At 36.4% G+C, this 18,344-nt stretch overlaps 1 protein-coding gene across 1 annotated transcript in view; it reads left to right on the top strand.

Moving 5' to 3' along the window:
• The window catches only part of LRP1B (LDL receptor related protein 1B), a 2,318,354-nt gene that overhangs the window by 1,888,258 nt on the left and 411,752 nt on the right, over positions 1 to 18,344 (top strand). Inside the window, exons 46-47 of the mRNA XM_053597274.1 lie at positions 1,843 to 1,971; positions 4,922 to 5,041. Of these exons, the coding sequence (XP_053453249.1) occupies positions 1,843 to 1,971; positions 4,922 to 5,041 (249 nt within the window). The remainder of the gene's footprint in view (positions 1 to 1,842; positions 1,972 to 4,921; positions 5,042 to 18,344) is intronic.

Below are 18,344 nucleotides of genomic sequence, written 5' to 3'. Positions count from 1 at the left end.
GAAGGTATTTAATACTATTTCAGCAAATGAAGATGACTAAGAATTGTGCTCATACTGTATTAGTTTTTGCAAAATATAAAAGACCTATTTATCTGTGAATAATGTTGTTCTTTCCTCCAAAGGCATTATAAATATAAACCATCAAATAATCACATTTTCTATCATAGCTATTACTTTTTTATTGGAAATGAGACAGTAAATAGGATGTGCTTAAAATAAGCACAAAATAAGTTGGCAAAGTCAGTAGACTTTCAGTAAGTGGCTGAATTTGGTTCTTTTCATAATCTAAGGTGAGTGTACTCAGTAAGATTAGCACTCTTTTTTTTTTGGTCCAGGGCTGGGTTTGAACCTGCCACCTCTGGCATATGGGGCCAGCGCCCTACTCCTTTGAGTCATAGGCGCTGCCTGATTAGCACTCTTCCTAATACTTTTTTCCTTAAGTTTAATAACACTTTCAGGTTTTAAATTTTTTGTTACTTTCTCTAAACTAATATTCTATTTGAGATACTTACTTACCAATGAAGTTTAGATTGCACCAAAAATAAAATCCTTTGGAAAGTTTTATTGCTATCAAAAGAGTTAAATTAGAAGTCTAAGATACATTCATGTATACATAACATTCTGTTAAAATTAGTTAAATTCTAGGTAGAATAAAGAAATAAAATGTTGGAAACTTCAAATAATATTAGTGGCTATTTAATTGAATATTTGTGAAATAAACCTCAAATAATTGAAATTAAAGTATAGAATTAAGTTACATTTTTCATAATAGCAGAGATAAATGAGTTCTATACACCTCCAATATAATTAATATAATTAGATTTCTGTGTATAATTATTTTACAAGCAATGAAATTAATAGCCAAGGGAGAGCCAACTGGGTACTCAAAAAGTAGGATTTAAAAGTTTGTAAAAAATCTATTATTTAAGAATAAAAATAAGTCAGTTTTCCTCCATAGAGATCCTTCAAAACAGTGATTACATATTGGCTTTCCAGGGATGAAAACTCGCTGCAGAAAGGATTTTTGTGTGCTTTGTGACTATTGGCCTATCCTTACAAATTAGCATAAACCACTTAAAAACTCAGACTTTTAATTACCATGGAAATTCTGAGATTTAGAAAGGATACAACATGGCATTGGTGAGTTTGAGCCCCTAGACTTAGTTGCACATGCTTCCTCTGTGCCTTTCAGGGAACAGGTGCTGGCTGTATGTGGCAAAGAGTCTGCTCTCTGGTACCTCCCATACATATGAAGCACAAGAAACTGATGAGTGTGATTTCAGCCATTACAATACTTCTGAATGATAGAACTTGCTACTAAGGTTTTATCAGAATTTAGTGGGGAACAAAGTCCAAGTAGAATGTGGGGAAAAGTTGGGACCATTTATTTGACTGAGATAGTTTCACAACAATCATTCAAAAGCAAGTATAATATCTACTGAAAAATATCAGTATATTAAAAAATATGTAATAAATTTCCATAAGAAAAAAACATTTTCATTATGTATAGACCTTATGTAACTGGCTCTTTATAAATTTATTCTTGAGATAAACTGCTAGATTAGATACATAAATTTAGTTATCCAAATTTAATATACAATTTCATCCATGCACAGAGTTACTAAATAATCACCAAAATACACAAATAACCATAAAAGAAAAATAAAGTCATGCGGCTCCCAAAACATTTACAGGAAATTTTTTTATGATGAAATGCCTTAAATAATTTTCCTTTAATTTTACATTTAGATAAATTTTAGTTTACTTATAATTAAAGAAAAATAATTTTAAGGGTATTGAAAAATATTATTAAACAAAAACATTACTTTTTTTTTCTTTCAGCTAAAAATTCCTCTTGTAACATTTATTCAGAGTTTGAATGTGGAAATGGTGAATGCATTGACTATCAGCTCACCTGTGATGGCATTCCTCATTGTAAGGATAAATCAGATGAAAAACTGCTATACTGTGGTAAGCATCCAATATGTGATTTGCTCATTTCAGACAGAAGTTTCTGATTATTATTATTATTTTATTAAATCATAGCTGTGTACATTAATGTGATCATGGGGCACCATATACTGGTTTCATAGACCATTTGACACATTTTCATCACACTGGTTAACATAGCCTTCCTGGCATTTTCTTAGTTATTGTGCTAAGACATTTACTTTCCACATTTACTAAGTTTCATATATACCCTTGTAAGATGCACCGCAGGTGTAATCCCACCAATCCCCCTCCCTCTGCCCACTTCCCCCCTCTCTCCTTCCCTTTCCCCCTTCCTCCTATTCTTAGGTTGTAACTGGGTTATAGTTTTCATGTGAAAGCCATAAATTAGTTTCATAGTAGGGCTGAGTACATTGGATACTTTTTCTTCCATTCTTGAGATACTTTACTAAGAAGAATATGTTCCAGCTCCATCCATGTAAATTTGAAAAAGGTAAAGTCTCCATCTTTCTTTAAGGCTGCATAATATTCCGTGGTGTACATATACCACAATTTATTAATCCATTTGTGGATCAATGGGCACTTGGGCTTTTTCCATGACTTAGCGATTATGAATAGGGCTGCAATAAACATTCTGGTACAAATATCTTTGTTATGATGTGATTTTTGGTCTTCTGGGTATATGCCCAGTAGAGGAATTACAGGATTAAATGGCAGATCTATTTTTAGATCTCTAAGTGTTCTCCATATCTCTTTCCAAAAGGAATGTATTAATTTGCATTCCCACCAGCAGTGTAGAAGTGTTCCCTTTTCTCCACATCCATGCCAACATCTTTGGTCTTGGGATTTTGTGATATAGGCTAATCTTACTAGAATTAGATGATATCTCAAAGTAGTTTTGATTTGCATTTCTCTGATGGTTAAAGATGATGATTATTTTTATAGTTTTGGACTTGTCTTCATTGGGTTTATGTGGATGATTTCTTCAATACCTCTTATTAGCGTATAGATTTAAGGCAATTGACTTGGCTTTGCTGTGTTAAAATGAAGCACTTTATTTCCTACCCAGTAGCTATGATATTCACTAAAGAATTTCTTCATTGCTTTCCATCCATGGAATAGAAATTCAAACAAAGTAGAAATTGTCCTTTGAACTGCCTAGTTATTCATCTTTAGCCATAGGTTTTAGGCTTGTATATTCCTTAAAATATAATTCAGAAACATCAGTGATTTGTGTATATCATGGGCTTACTTTGCAGCAAAGGTGTTTCATCAATCAATAGTATTTTTCTGGGTTGATAGGATTAGCATGGGGGCTAGTGTCCTTTGGTACAAGGGATGACTCCTTTAGCCATGGTCCCCATCAAGCATAGAATTTCACCATCTGTACCTCTGCTAACATCAAGAAATAGTCAACCACTGTCTCTCCCTTAGGAGTAGAGATTGGCTTTTCTACCCTAGAAAGTAACTGATATTTGCCTTTGTTACAACAATATTTTCCTTAGAAATTTGCCCTTGTGTAATCATTAATAGTTACTGTATAATTTATTCAGATACTTTTTATACTAGTATGATTTTTATCCTACAAATCCAATAGCCCTGAGATTATGTAGTATGCATAATTTAGGAATCTGTATATAAAACTGCATTTCATTTCTACTTTTTTCTTTTGTTCTAATTTCTAAGTAATAAATGCACTTAAATAATTGTAGAAAAGTTCAAACAAGAGAAATATGGAGTTTGGGAAACCCAAAGGTAGTCCTCTCAGTCTGTTACATTACAGAAGAATGCACTCTCAATTACAAAGACAGCCAATATAACTTTTCCATGATTGATCTGTAACCAAAATCCCGGAGAATTTACCTCAAAGACCATATTTGCTTTAATGAATGACTATGTTCTGTACAAGATGAAAATATCAAAGCATATATAAATGTTATGGAGATCAGCACACAAATTTGCATTTATAATCAATTGGCCTAAGAATAGGGTTTTGCAAGCCTTTAAAAATGTTAGGTTTTATGAGTCATAAGTTCTCTGTCAAATATCTTTTTTGCTTATTGTTTACTATACTTTAAAATAATTCGTTGTTTAAGAGCCATGCAACAACAGGCTGACAGGCTAGGTTTGACTTGTGCTCAATAGTTTGCCAAGCCTAGGTATTGAGCATGGCTTTGAAATCACACACAAGTTAATTTTTTTTTCCCAAACCTACTAGTTTGTGGCAATGAAGTGAGCAATGTAATTCACTTCTCTATGTTTAGTTTCTGACTACAAAACAACTACCTTTAACAATGGCTGAGAGCATGAAATTAGCAAGCGTATATATACATATACCCAATACAGAACCTGGCACAAAAGTTGGTGTTCCATAAATAGCAGCTATTATTATTCTAAGTGGTAATTTTGGTCCAAAATTAGAGAAAGTGAAAAGACTTTCATTAAATAGAATTTAGAGGGTAATTCTTCTCATGAAATTCTGTAGACTTTTAAAGATAATTTTTAAGAGTAATTTATTGACATTTAGGTGATTCTCTGATTCACTGATTCAGGAATGCATTTTTTTTTCCTTGTTACAAAATCCTTGGAGATAGGTGCAAAGGAGGTAAAAGATAGATGTTTTTCATTTTTGAGGTAGGAATTTATTTTTTCAGAAGTAAATATGTGATGGATGTTTATTTTTGTGCCACTTGACAGTAGTGTCATAAACAAAAACATGGGTACAGTTTGGAAAGATGTCCAGGTGTGATAAACTGAATTTAAAACACTATGTCAGAAAAACGTCTCTACTGAAGAACTACTCCTTGATAATACATGAATATTCTAACCCAGAGTTTTACACCACACAGCATTTGCTTTACAGGTCATACATAATACAGTCATTATGAGTGAAATCCTATCTGTGATTTTTCATATTGTAAAAATACTTCTGTATGATGTCCAATTGTGCATTTCTACTTTTATTTATAAGAAAACAGAAGCTGTCGAAGAGGTTTCAAGCCCTGCTACAATCGTCGTTGTGTTCCTCATGGCAAGTTATGTGATGGTGAAAATGACTGTGGAGACAACTCTGATGAATTAGACTGTAAAGGTAAATACTTGTAGCAGTCTATGAGTATTGGTCTGCTAGGTGTCCCCTGAACTTTTCCAAAGTTTGTTTCTGAAGTCACTGTGGTATGTAATAGCTGTAATAGATGTAATGACATCTCTGAAACACTCTTTGATACATGCTGCTGGAGTGGAATGACTGAAGTTAAGTGAAAGTTGTGACTGTATTCTCTATTTCTGGTTTCTACTACTCCTTTGCATACTTTGAAACGCGTGTAATTTCTCGCCTTTCCAGTTCTATCCTCTTTGTTTTTTGAACATTTCTACCAGAATGTGTAATGCTGAATTTACTGCTCAAAAAATGTTCCCCTTTATTCCATAGTTTCTGTTTTACCATGATTTCATTTTCTTAATCACTGGACAGGAAACCTTGATGTTATACTTGATTCCCTCTTTCCCATATTCTCTACACATCTTCCAGTTCCTTTTAATACCTGTTTTCCTTGCCTACACCTTTTCCCACTCATCTGTATATTGTTGGTTATGCTAATAAATGTTGAACATTTTCCCACAGTGACTCTTGGAACAAACCGTGAAGCTAGACTACCTGGATTAGAACCTCTGTTCCACACTCACTGTTTAAATTTAGACAAGGCACTTAACTGTGTCTCTGTTTCTCAACGTATAAAATAGGAAAAATAATTAAATAATAATATTAGTATTAAATAAGCTTAGAACAGTATTTGACATATAGTAAATTATATGTAATCATTGCCCCTCCTTTTTAAATTACTTCCCTGATAAAGAACCACTAACAGAATACCAATGTTTGCATTATAGATGAATAATTTTCATCTGACATTGAAGGCCTTCTAAAATATGAATCCAACAAATATTTTCGAAGCAATTTTCCATAAAAATCATTTCCCACTCATTGAAGGCACTTTACTAAATGCAGTGCATTAAGGGCAAAGACGCAAAATTAATGAGACATGTGCCTTCCCTTGAAGAGCTCACACTCTAAGTAGAAGATTGCCATGTAAACAGCTGAAGATATATACATATAAGATGCCATGTTTGCCCTCATAAGAACACCATTTAAAAAATAATTCTGGCTTAGAAGTATTCTCAAAAGTTTCATAGGCTATGTTAAATTTAAGCTGAATCTTTTAGTGTAAATAAGATGGAAGGATTGAAACAGAAGAGAATCTTAAGTAGTGGGCAACATTGAAAGCTGTGAGTGGCTAGAGGGCATATAGGAGAGCACTAAAAACAGACACTTACAGGAAGGAGCCAGGGAATGATGCTGCATCTTGTGCCATTTAAGGAGCAGGCATTTTTCCTGCAGTTGCCAGAAAGTCCCTGAAGTTTAATGCAGTCCAAATATAATCAAATTTACATTTAAGAAAAAGGAGAGGAGAGAGACAAACTGTGAGTGTGTGAATGCAAACTTTAGCAAATACAGCACCTAAAGGTAGGAATAAAGGGAAGGAAGACAGATACAATGATGTTTTAAAAGATAGGATAAGAGGTAATGTTGGATAATAAACACAGAGAAAGCATGAGGAAGGTCAGATGAATTTGGTGGGAATGTTTCAGCCTATTTGAAACTTATTTTTCATTTCATTTATTTATTTTGTGGGTCTCTTGTTTGTGTGGGGATGGACATAAGGGTAGTTTGCCTACTGAAGTGAGAGTGCTTGTAGACAACGTCCAAATGGAGATGATCCTAGGCATGTACACAGAAATCTGGAAGTCAGGCGGTAGATTTAGGTCAAAAGCATTGATTATGGACTCATTAAGGAGGGAAAAAAAAAAAAAAACAACTAGAGAGGATATGTGGAGTAATGTTTGCTTTAAAATAGTGTATCATAATTGTTAAAATAAAAAATTAAAAACACTAGTGAAGGGAATTTGACCACACGACTAATAGAAGGTTTCTCATAAGAAATCTCAAGAAAGAAGAATCATTCAATAATTTAAAATGTTACAGAAAGAGCATGAGGGCAGGCATGGACTGGAAGTATCCATTGGCAAATAGGAGATAATATCTTGGGTACCTTCATGAAAGTGAATGAGTAGTAAGCCAGGTTACGTTAGGTTAAGGCAGAAAACGGATGGTAAAGGAGTAAAGAGAGTGAATATACACTGTTTTTGGAAAACATTGATGATAAAGGAAAAGCACAAACTATAGCTGTGATGAGATACTACGCAGAGTTAAGGAAGAGTGCAGAAGGCAAAGACATTATTTTGTAGCTGTAAGGAAGGTTGAGAAGTTACTATCCCACCTTAGCCAATATGGCTTGTCAGGGCCCAGGACTGGCCAGGTCTTGGGCCTGGCTTAACTAGGTTCCGGATGCAGACCACTAAGATACCTTGCTCAGGAACAATTGCTCTTAGGTGCCTGAGGGCTTTACTTTGGCTGGAGAGAGAAAGAGAGAGAGAGACTTTGAGAGAGTAAAGCAGTCTTAGAATAGATAGAATTTAGTCTTTAGTAGAGCTTGGTGATCTTCAGCAGAGACGTCATGCTGGCGTTCTGTAGGCAGGAGAGGAGACAGCGTCAGAGTAAGCGGGTCCGTGATAGAATGCGCATGCTCCCAACTACCTGCTCCTCCAGCCTAAGATAAGGCTGACCTCGTGCCGCTGAACACCACAGGTGTAGAGACTGGCAATTCACCACTGCTCTCATCTCATGAGCTCTCATGCTTGCTAGGAGAGCTAAATCCCTCTCTCCATGCCCTTTTCACCAAGGTGTTCCATTATTGAGCTATACAGGTATTTTTTATAACTCTCACTCCTCCTAGCCATAGGCTGTAAGAGCTGCTACAATGGCTTTGCACAAACACTTGAGTAGATTAGCGTCTAAGGTTGACACTGTAGTTTAGAGAAAGCCAAGTACATTTGTGAATTGAATAACCTGTAAGAGATTAGAGATGTAGAAAGATACAGGGAGTAAGTGGAGGGACATGAATTAGTGTTTTGAAGAAAGGAGGGAAGAAAATTACAGAAAGACCAAGAAATGGGTATGTTTTGTCAGTTGTTTGAAGGCAGGTGAAGAGAATATTATAAAGGCATTAAACCAGATTTAAGATAAAAATATCAAGCTAGAATGTTCAGGAACTGAGTAATAAATATAGAAAACAGATTTTAAAAGAAAATTCATCAAAAAGAACCATGGGAAGTTAATAAGTTACAGTGAAAATACGCTTTCAAAAGTGATAAATAAATTGGTGTGTTTGGGTTTATGAAATATGATACTTAGCACATGGTAGGTGTTTATTAATCTCATATGTGGCCGGTTGAAGCAGTAAGTCTTCCAAAAAATACAGACATTTTATTCTGCTTAGTGATATCAATACTAGATGCTGAATAACAATAAAAGTAACTCAAACTGTTATTTTGCCTCTTTTAACCTAAATTGTTAATTTTTCTATTGTGACTATCTCAACCATATTCTTGGGCACAGAATAGTGCGTTTGTGAATAAAGATTCTGTCATAACCTTTATTTTGTGGTAATAGTATAAAAATTATAGCAGTTGAATATCTTAAAAATAAAACCTATGCCTCAAAGTTTTTTTCTGTATAATGCAAGACATTTGAAACTAAAATTCTTCATGATACAAATAAGTAGGTACTTTATTCTATTCTCAAAGTTAGTGAATTTAATTAAGTAAAATAATTCCATTAGGATAAACAAATGGGCAGCTCTTTTTTTATTTTTCTTTTTCTTCTTTTTTTTTTTTTTTTTTTTTTGTTGCTGTTAATCAGGCCCAGGCAAGGTTGGAACTCATCACCCCTGGTGTCCAGGACCAGGACACTAACCACTTAGCCACAGCACTCAGCTAAATGTATAGTTTTAGATGAGAGATTACTCATCTTAGCCACATTTTTTTTTTTATTGTTGGAGATTCATTGAGGGTACAATAAGCCAGGTTACAATGATTGCAGTTGTTAGGTAAAGTCCCTCTTGCAATCATGTCTTGCCCCCATAAAGTGTGACACACACCAAGGCCCCACACCACTCCCTTCTTCCCTCTTTCTGTTTCCCCCCCATAACCATAATTGTCATTAATTGTCCTCATATCAAAATTGAGTACATAGGATTCATGCTTCTCCATTCTTGTGATGCTTTACTAAGAATAATGTCTTCCACGTCCATCCAGGTTAATACGAAGGATATAAAGTCTCCATTTTTTTTAATGGCTGAATAGCATTCCATGGTATACACATACCACAGCTTGTTAATCCATTCCTGGGTTGGTGGGCATTTAGGCTGTTTCCACATTTTGGCGATTGTAAATTGAGCTGCAATAAACAGTCTAGTACAAGTGTCCTTATGATAAAAGGATTTTTTTCCTTCTGGGTAGATGCCCAGTAATGGGACTGCAGGATCAAATGGGAGGTCTAGCTTGAGTGCTTTGAGGCTTCTCCATACTTCCTTCCAGAAAGGTTGTACTAGTTTGCAGTCCCACCAGCAGTGTCAAAGTGTTCCCTTCTCTCCACATCCACGCCAGCATCTGCAGTTTTGAGATTTTGTGATGTGGGCCATTCTCACTGGGGTTAGATGATATCTCAGGGTTGTTTTGATTTGCATTTCTCTAATATATAGAGATGATGAACATTTTTTCATGTGTTTGTTAGCCATTCGTCTGTCGTCTTTAAAGAAAGTTCTATTCATGTCTCTTGCCCATTGATCTATGGGATTGTTGGCTTTTTTCATGTGGATTAATTTGAGTTCTCTATAGATCCTAGTTATCAAGCTTTTGTCTGATTGAAATATGCAAATATCCTTTCCAATTGTGTAGGTTGTCTCTTTACTTTGGTTATTGTCTCCTTAGCTATACAGAAGCTTTTCAGTTTAATGAAGTCCCATTTGTTTATTTTTGTTGTTGTTGCAATTGCCATGGCAGTCTTCTTCATGAAGTCTTTCCCCAGGCCAATCTCTTCCAGTGTTTTTCCTATGCTTTCTTGGAGGATTTTTATTGTTTCATGCCTTAAATTTAAGTCCTTTATCCATCTTGAATCCATTTTTGTGAGTGGGGAAAGGTGTGGGTCCAGTTTCAGTCTTTTACATGTAGACATCCAGTTCTCCCAACACCATTTATTGAATAGGGAGTCTTTCCCCCAAGGTATGTTCTTGTTTGGTTTATCAAAGATTAGGTGGTTGTAAAATGTTAGTTTCATTTCTTGGTTTTCAATTCAATTCCAAGTGTATATGTCTCTGTTTTTGTGCCAGTACCATGCTGTCTTGACCACTATGGCTTTGTAGTACAGACTAAAATCTGGTATGCTGATGCCCCCAGCTTTATTTTTGTTACAGAGAACTGCCTTAGCTATACGGGGCTTTTTCTGGTTCCATACAAAACGCAGAATCATTTTTTCCAAATCTTGAAAGTACGATGTTGGTATTTTGATAGGAATGGCATTGAATAGGTAGATTGCTTTGGGAAGTATAGACATTTTAACAATGTTGATTCTTCCCATCCATGAGCATGGTATGTTCTTCCATTTGCTAATATCCTCTGCTATTTCCTTTCTGAGGATTTCATAGTTTTCTTTATAGAGGTCCTTCACCTCCTTCATTAGGTATATTCCTAGGTATTTCATTTTCTTTGAAACTATGGTGAAGGGAGTTGTGTCCTTAATTAGCTTCTCATCTTGCCTGTTATTGGTGTACACAAAGGCTACCTACTTGTGGACATTGATTTTATATCCTGAAACATTACTGTATTTTTTGATGACTTCTAGGAGTCTTGTGATTGAGTCTTTGGGGTTCTCTAAGTATAAGATCATGTCGTCAGCAAAGAGGGAGAGTTTGACCTCCTCTGCTCCCATTTGGATTCCCTTTATTTCCTTGTCTTGCCTAATTGTATTGGCTAGAACTTCCAGCACTACGTTGAATAGTAAAGGTGACAGAGGACAACCTTGTCTGGTTCCAGTTCTAAGAGGAAAAGCTTTCAGTTTTACTCCATTCAGTAAAATATTGGCTGTGGGTTTGTCATAGATAGCTTCAATCAGTTTTAGAAATGTGCCACCTATGCCTATACTCTTCAGTGTTCTAATTAGAAAAGGATGCTGGATTTTATCAAATGCTTTTTCTGCATCTATTGAGAGGATCATGTGATCTTTATTTTTGCCTCTGTTAATATGGTGGATAATGTTTATAGACTTGCATATGTTAAACCAGCCTTGCATCCCTGGGTTGAAGCCTACTTGATCATGATGAATGACTTTTTTGATGATAAGCTGTAATCTATTGGCTAGGATTTTGTTGAGAATTTTTGCATGTATGTTCATGAGTGAGATTGGTCTGAAATTCTTCTTTTTGTTTGGGTCTTTTCCTGGTTTTGGTATGAGGGTGATGTTTGCTTCATAGAATGTGTTGGGGAAGATTCCTTCTTCCTCAGTTTTTTGGAATAATTTCTGCAGTACAGGAATAAGCTCTTCCTTGAAGGTTTGATAGAATTCTGGAGTGGAGCCATCTGGACCAGGGCATTTTTTGGTTGGAAGATTTTTTATTGTTTCTTTGATCTCAGTGCTTGAAATTGGTCTGTTCAGGAGCTCTATTTCTTCCTGGCTGAGTCTAGGGAGAGGGTGTGATTCCAAATATTGATCCATTTCTTTCACATTGTCAAATTTCTGGGCATAGAGTTTCTGGTAGTATTCAGAGATGATCTCTTGTATCTCTGTGGGATCAGTTATTTCCCCTTTATCATTTCTAATTGAGGTTACTAGAGATTTTACTTTTCTATTCCTCATTAGTCTGGCCAATGGTTTATCTATTTTATTTATTTTTTCAAAAAACCAACTCCCTGTTTCATTAATTTTCTGAATGATTCTTTTGTTTTCAATTTCATTGATCTGTGATTTGATTTGGATATTTCTTTTCTTCTACTGAGTTTAGGCTTAGATTGTTCTTCTTTTTCCAATGCCATATGATCTCTTGTGAGATTGTTGATGCGCTCTCTTTCTGTTTTTTGAATGTAGGCATCTAAAGCGATGAATTTTCCTCTCAAAACTGCTTTTGCAGTATCCCACAGGTTTTGGTATCTTGTGTCTTCATTGTTGTTATGCTCAAGGAAGTTAATGATTTCCTGTTTTATTTCTTCCTGCACCCATCTGTTATTCAACGGAAGATTGTTTAATTTCCATGCCTTTGGGTGGGGTCGAGCATTTTTGTTAGAGTTGAGTTCCACCTTTAGTGCCTTATGGTCTGAGAAGATACAAGGTAAAATTTCAATTCTTTTGATTCTGTTGATATTTGTTTTGTGTCCCAGGATATGATCAATTTTGGAGAATGTTCCATGGGGTGATGAGAAGAATGTATATTCTTTATCTTTGGGATGGAGTGTTCTATTTGCGTCTATCAAGCACAGTTTCTCTAGGGTCTCATTTAAATCTCTTATATCCTTGTTTAATTTCTGTTTAGAGGATCTGTCCAGCTCTGTAAGACGAGTGTTAAGGTTCCCTGTTATTATGGTATTATCATATATCATATTGCTCAGACTGAGTAAGGTCTGTTTCAAGAATCTGGGAGCATTTAAATTGGGTGCATAAATATTTAGAATTGAAATGTCTTCTTGTTGTATTTTTCCCTTGACCAATATAAAGTGACCATCTTTGTCTTTTTTGACTTTAGTTGCTTTAAATCCACATGTATGTGAAAATAAGATTGCAACTCCTCTTTTCTTCTAATTCCATTTGCCTGAAAAATGTCTTCCAACCCTTGACTCGGAGCTTTAATTTGTCTTTTGAAGCCCGGTGTGTTTCTGGCAGACAGCAAATGGATGGCTTGTGTTTTTTAATCCTGTCAACCAATCTATGTCTCTTTAGTGGGGAATTCAAGCCATTAACATTTATTGAGATAATTGACAAGTGTGGAAGTATTCTATTCATCTTATTTTGTGAGAGTCCATTGCTTAGTTTTATCTTTTGCATCAGTGTGGAGGTTAGGTTCTGTCCTTTAATTTCTGAGTTCTTACTTTGCTGCTGATCCATTGTGGTGGTCAGTGTGCAGAACAGGTTGAAGTATTTCCTGTAGAGCTGGTGTTGTTGTGGTGAATTTCCTCAATGTTTGTATATCCGTAAATGATTTGATTTCTCTGTCAATTTTGAAGCTTAGCTTAGCAGGGTACAGAATTCTGGGCTGGAAATTTTTCTGTTTAAGTAGATTAAAGGTAGATGACCATTGTCTTCTTGCTTCAAAATTTCATTAGAGAAGTCTACGGTCACTCTGATGGATTTGTCCCTGTAGGTCAACTGGTGCTTACTCCTGGCCACTTGCAGAATCTTTTCTTTTGTCTTGACTTTGGACAGGTTCATCACAATGTGTCTTGGAGAAGCTCGGTTAGAGTTGAGGCGACCTGGGGTCCGATAGCCCTCTGAAAGCAGTGTGTCAGAATCTTTTGTGATATTTGGGAAATTTTCTTTTAGAATATTCTCTAGTATGGCTTCCATTCCTCTGGGGCATTCTTCTTTCCCTTCTCTTATTCCTATAACTCGTATGTTGGAATGCTTCATAAAGTCCCATAATTCTGACAGTGAACATTCTGCTTTCTCTCTCTTCTTCTCTGCCTCTTTTACTATGTGAGTTATCTTAAAAACTTTGTCTTCTACCTCTGAAATTCTTTCTTCTGCATGGTCTAACCTGTTGCTGATACTTTCCATTGCATCTTTAAGTTCCCTAATTGACTGTTTCAGTTCCTTCAGCTCTGCTATATCCTTTTTATATTCTTCATATCGTTCACCTCTTATTTGATTCTGTTTTTGAATTTCCTTTTGGTTATTTTCCACTTCATTAGCAGTTTCCTTTATTGTTTTCAACATGTGTATTCTAAATTCCCTTTCTGTCATTCCTAACATTTCTTCATAGGTGGAATCCTCTGCAGTAGCTAACTCATGGTCCCTTGGCGGGGTTGTTCTGGACTGGTTCCTCATGTTGCCTGGAGTTTTCTGCTGATTCTTCCTCATGGGTGATTTCTTTTATCTGTTTCCTTGCCCTAATTTTCCTTTCACTTCCTCTTGCTCTTTAAGTTCTCGTGCCTGTGGACTAAGGGTTACAGGACCAGAAGGGTGAGAAGGTTGAAGAGCAAAAAAGGGATGAAAGAATGGAGGACCGAGTGATAAGAAAAATAATGAAAAATAGAGAAAGGAGAGGGGGTGGGTAAAAGGAATATTGACAAAAAGAAGAGAGGCAGAGAAAGAGGGAGACAGAGCAATATAGGTGTACAGTAGGGTACTTTGATACAACCTTAAAAAAAAAACACCTTCTGGGGGTGCCCAGTTGGGTGGTTCCCTTGAGGTCAGCAGCTCTTTGCTAACCTGATCAGACACAGTACCCCACCTCCACCAAGTAGAGAGGAAAGACAAAAATGGTATAAATCAAACCAAAACAAGCAAATAAAAAACTTTACGGGATAAAATTGGCTGGAAAAACCAAATAATAGTGGTAGAAACACTAACAAAAATGAAGTTCTAAGTATTGAAATAGGCAGCAATGGGAAATTATAATTAAACCAGAAAAATTGAGAAAGAAAAAGGATCTGTATGGAAAAGGTTGAACTTAAAAAACAAAGCAACCATCCACAACATCAAAATAAACAAAAAAAAACAACCAAACCAAAAAAAAAAAAAAAAACACAACCCAAAACAAAGCAGTATGTATATGTTATTGAATATTGTCTGGGCAACACGTGGTCTTCTGGGGTATGAGATGTTAATCACAGTTCTGATACAACTGGAGGCTGCTAGTTTCTCAAACCCCAGCAGGTAGATAACCTAAATCTCTGTTCAGCCCACTTAAAAGGCACTTTGAACTTGTTCACTTGCTGAGCAGAAGCTTTCCCAGGGAAGTGCTTGTCGCTGGAATCACTGCTGAAGTGGCTATCCACTTACCCAGTGTGCCAAAACCGGTCTCACTCTGCCCCTGAGGGTTAGGGCTGCAAGGTGGCTCAGACCCCACCCTTAGGCTACTTGGTCGCTGGGTTACCAGCTCCCACCCAATTCCAGCTCTGCGACCCTGAGGGCAGAGCTTGCCAGGGCAGATCGCTCACAATGGCTGCCTGTGACCCAGAGCCAAACACTATTAGCTCCGTCTGGCTCAGCGGCTCAGACTGCAGCCCTAGACAAAGGCCAAAGTTCTCTGCACTCCCGCTCAGGCTCTCCCCAAGGCAGTTCAGCTGAGTGACAAGTCCAAAGACACCAAAACAGTTCACAGGTAAGGCCTTTCTGGCTTACAGTTGCGGGCGGGTTTAGACGGATTGAACACACGCGACCACTTGCCGGTTTTCCAGTGTTTTAGTCCTCCTCTTGGGGTCCAGAAGTCTCTCGCTGACTCCCTGTATCTTCACAGGTGTGATATAGGCAGATCCCACCATCCAGAGATGCCTGGAGTCCTATCTCCCCAGACTTACGGTGCCCAGATGCAAGGAAGCTTTTACTCGGCTGCCATCTTGCCCCTCCCCTCCTTAGCCACATTTTTTAAGTGTGATTTGTCTCACAATTGAAGTTTATTCACTGATAGGGTGCCTTTTAAGCCACAGAAGGAAGATTTTTCTGGGTCCATTTACCATAAGCCAGGCTGTCATATAAGGACTTTTATCCAACTGTTTATCTATTAAGCAGACTTCCCTATAGCATATATAAATAATGAAGAAAAGGAATATGTAAGGTCTCAGGAAGAACGGATAATGTTTCTCCCTATCAGATTTTTCATCTAGGTATTCATTCTCTGCTTCTGCAGTCAGTGAAATATGGAGATGCAGTGCTTTGTTGAGTACATAAGCACACACAAAAATCAATGGTATTTTTGAGTCAAAATTTAGCAAAGTACAAAAAAGGTAGTATGATTAGAAGTTAGTATATGTGGGGAGATTGTGATAACACTGTGGTTAAGAGTTTATAGCAGAACAAAATATAAATTATTTGAAGTGCTTTTATAATTTTGGTTGTTTAATTCAGATGTCAATAGTAATTATTACTAATTTTTTTAATTACACCAAGGTAAAAAGTTTATTTACAGAGTGAAGATGGGTGTTGCCAGAAATTATTTTTTCTTCTTTTTTTGATGGGAAAAAACCCAAACTTCATATTTTTTTATTTATTTCCCTTTTAGAGATCCTCCTTTCATAACTTAGGAGTTTAGATGTCAGGCCAAGGGCAGTGACATGAGGAATTCTTTTTATAAGGTTAATGATTTTATATTCCTCTTCTGGTTGTGTAACCAGTTGAGTGAATAGATTTGGGAAGAGTGAGTGATATGCTTCCTTCCCTGTTGAGATGAGTATAAAGTGCTCCCCTTGGGAAGTACATGAACTTTCTTGGGCCACTTTTAAGTAGACTGTAGAGCTCATGGTTTGAAGCTCCCTAAAGGAAAGAGAACTGGTGTTTGTTTCTTCCTAGGTGCATAGCAAAACTGAAAAATTCCACAAGCGACAAGCTAACGGAAATCATAAGCATGGCTAGAGATCATTCCTTCTGGGTTTGCATACCCTTGGAATCTAAGCAGTAAATGAAATAATTAAATAAAAGATGGGCTTCAAAGTAAAAAATGAGAGTTATGACAGCAAATTTAATGCTTTTTTTTTTGTAAGTTTTCCTTTGTTATAAGTTGGGTAAGGGGTGTAGGAAGAGAGAATTTACTTAGGCTATCTAAAAGAAACATCCTAAGATAAAGAGGCCAATCTTTATATCTTTCATCATATGTCATTAAATATTTTAATTGACATGCCATAAGAAAGTAGAATAAATAGTAAAATTAAAAGAGTATATGAAGGAGAGAGTGGTTTGACTTTTCTGTCTTGGTACAGTTATTTTGTTTTTTTTTTTTTTTTTTTTTTGTAGAGACAGAGTCTCACTGTACCGCCCTCGGGTAGAGTGCCGTGGCATCACACGGCTCACAGCAACCTCTTAACTCTTGGGCTTACGCGATTCTCTTGCCTCAGCCTCCCGAGCAGCTGGGACTACAGGCGCCCGCCACAACACCCGGCTTATTTTTTGGTTGCAGTTTGGCCGGGGCTGGGTTTGAACCCGCCACCCTCGGCATATGGGGCTGGCGCCCTACTCACTGAGCCACAGGCGCCACCCGGTACAGTTATTTTGATCCTCCAATCCCTGTCTCATCTTTGTAGTATCTCATTGCTATTCCTGGTGTGGCTGTGATATGTTTCACTCACATTTTGTAAACTTACATTTTCTTTTGGACTATCTGGGCAGAAAAATTTAGTATTTTTCCCTTGGCTTATCTTTATTTGCACTATAATATTTTCTTTTCTCTCTTTATCAGGACTTTTAGCCTGAGGAAAATTTGTCAGAAACGTTCATATTCACTTGACAAATTAGAAATTCCAGTGTCTGTCTTCCTTAAAAACGGTCCTAAAGATGAAACAAGTTTCAGTACTTGACTGACCAAAACAAAGTGAAGAAGGAATACAGTTCAGGGTAAAGAGAGAAAGGGATTTTGGCAGAAGAGACATCTGCTAGTAATGTAGCAGATATTAATTCCCACAGTCACTTCATCTATACTGATTACAAAATTCTGCAATTACTTAATATGTCCAATTAGATTACCATTCATCACCCTACTTACCCCTCAGTCAGTTCTCAAATTGTAAATCACCCCATGGAATCTATGAAGACATGATCAGGTATAAAGGAATGATCTGTCCCTATTTATACATTTCACTCACCCCAATAAATACCTTAGCCTTTTTCACAAAAATTTATTATTGGAAAATTGGAGGAAAAAAAATGCATCCTGCAAATTTTCTACTCCCCATTGCATTCTCTCTATCTCCTCCTTCATCTCTTTTGCTATGTATTTATATAAGATATACATAAATTATATGTAATAATATACATAATTTATGTATATTGTATATACATATTGTATATACATATATTATGTATATGAAGTCTGCTGGACTTCAGAATTAGTTTCTTCTCATCTATTTAGAGTTACTCTCTTCAATTGTTTCTTCTGCCTAGAGCTCAGTTTAAAATTGTGTTCTCCTTACACCACATATCTATTCTTCTCACAAGTTATCCTTCACTCCTTTTTCTACCTCAGCACTGCTGATGCTATTTTTAAAAGAAATATATAGTATTAATTCCTAAGCACTAGACCACCAGGGAGATTTGATACCTTTTTTGAAACCCCATTACTGTGAAATCCTTGAATATCTTGTGTTCTTAACAATCCGAAACTACACCCCCCATGTTCCTGGAGTCATATTTGCCTTTTTGCTCTTTCTGCCACTTCTACTCATTCAGTAGGACTTCTGGTCAGAAAATTCTCTGTGGGTGCTGGAGGGTAGTGGTGAAAGTGAATGTGTTGTGATCATCTCCT

Source organism: Nycticebus coucang, chromosome 7 (genome assembly GCF_027406575.1).
Source record: "Nycticebus coucang isolate mNycCou1 chromosome 7, mNycCou1.pri, whole genome shotgun sequence".
Lineage (NCBI taxonomy): Eukaryota > Metazoa > Chordata > Mammalia > Primates > Lorisidae > Nycticebus > Nycticebus coucang.
The sequence above is the reverse complement of the archived record's forward strand: the minus strand, read 5'-3'. Positions and strand labels throughout refer to the sequence as shown.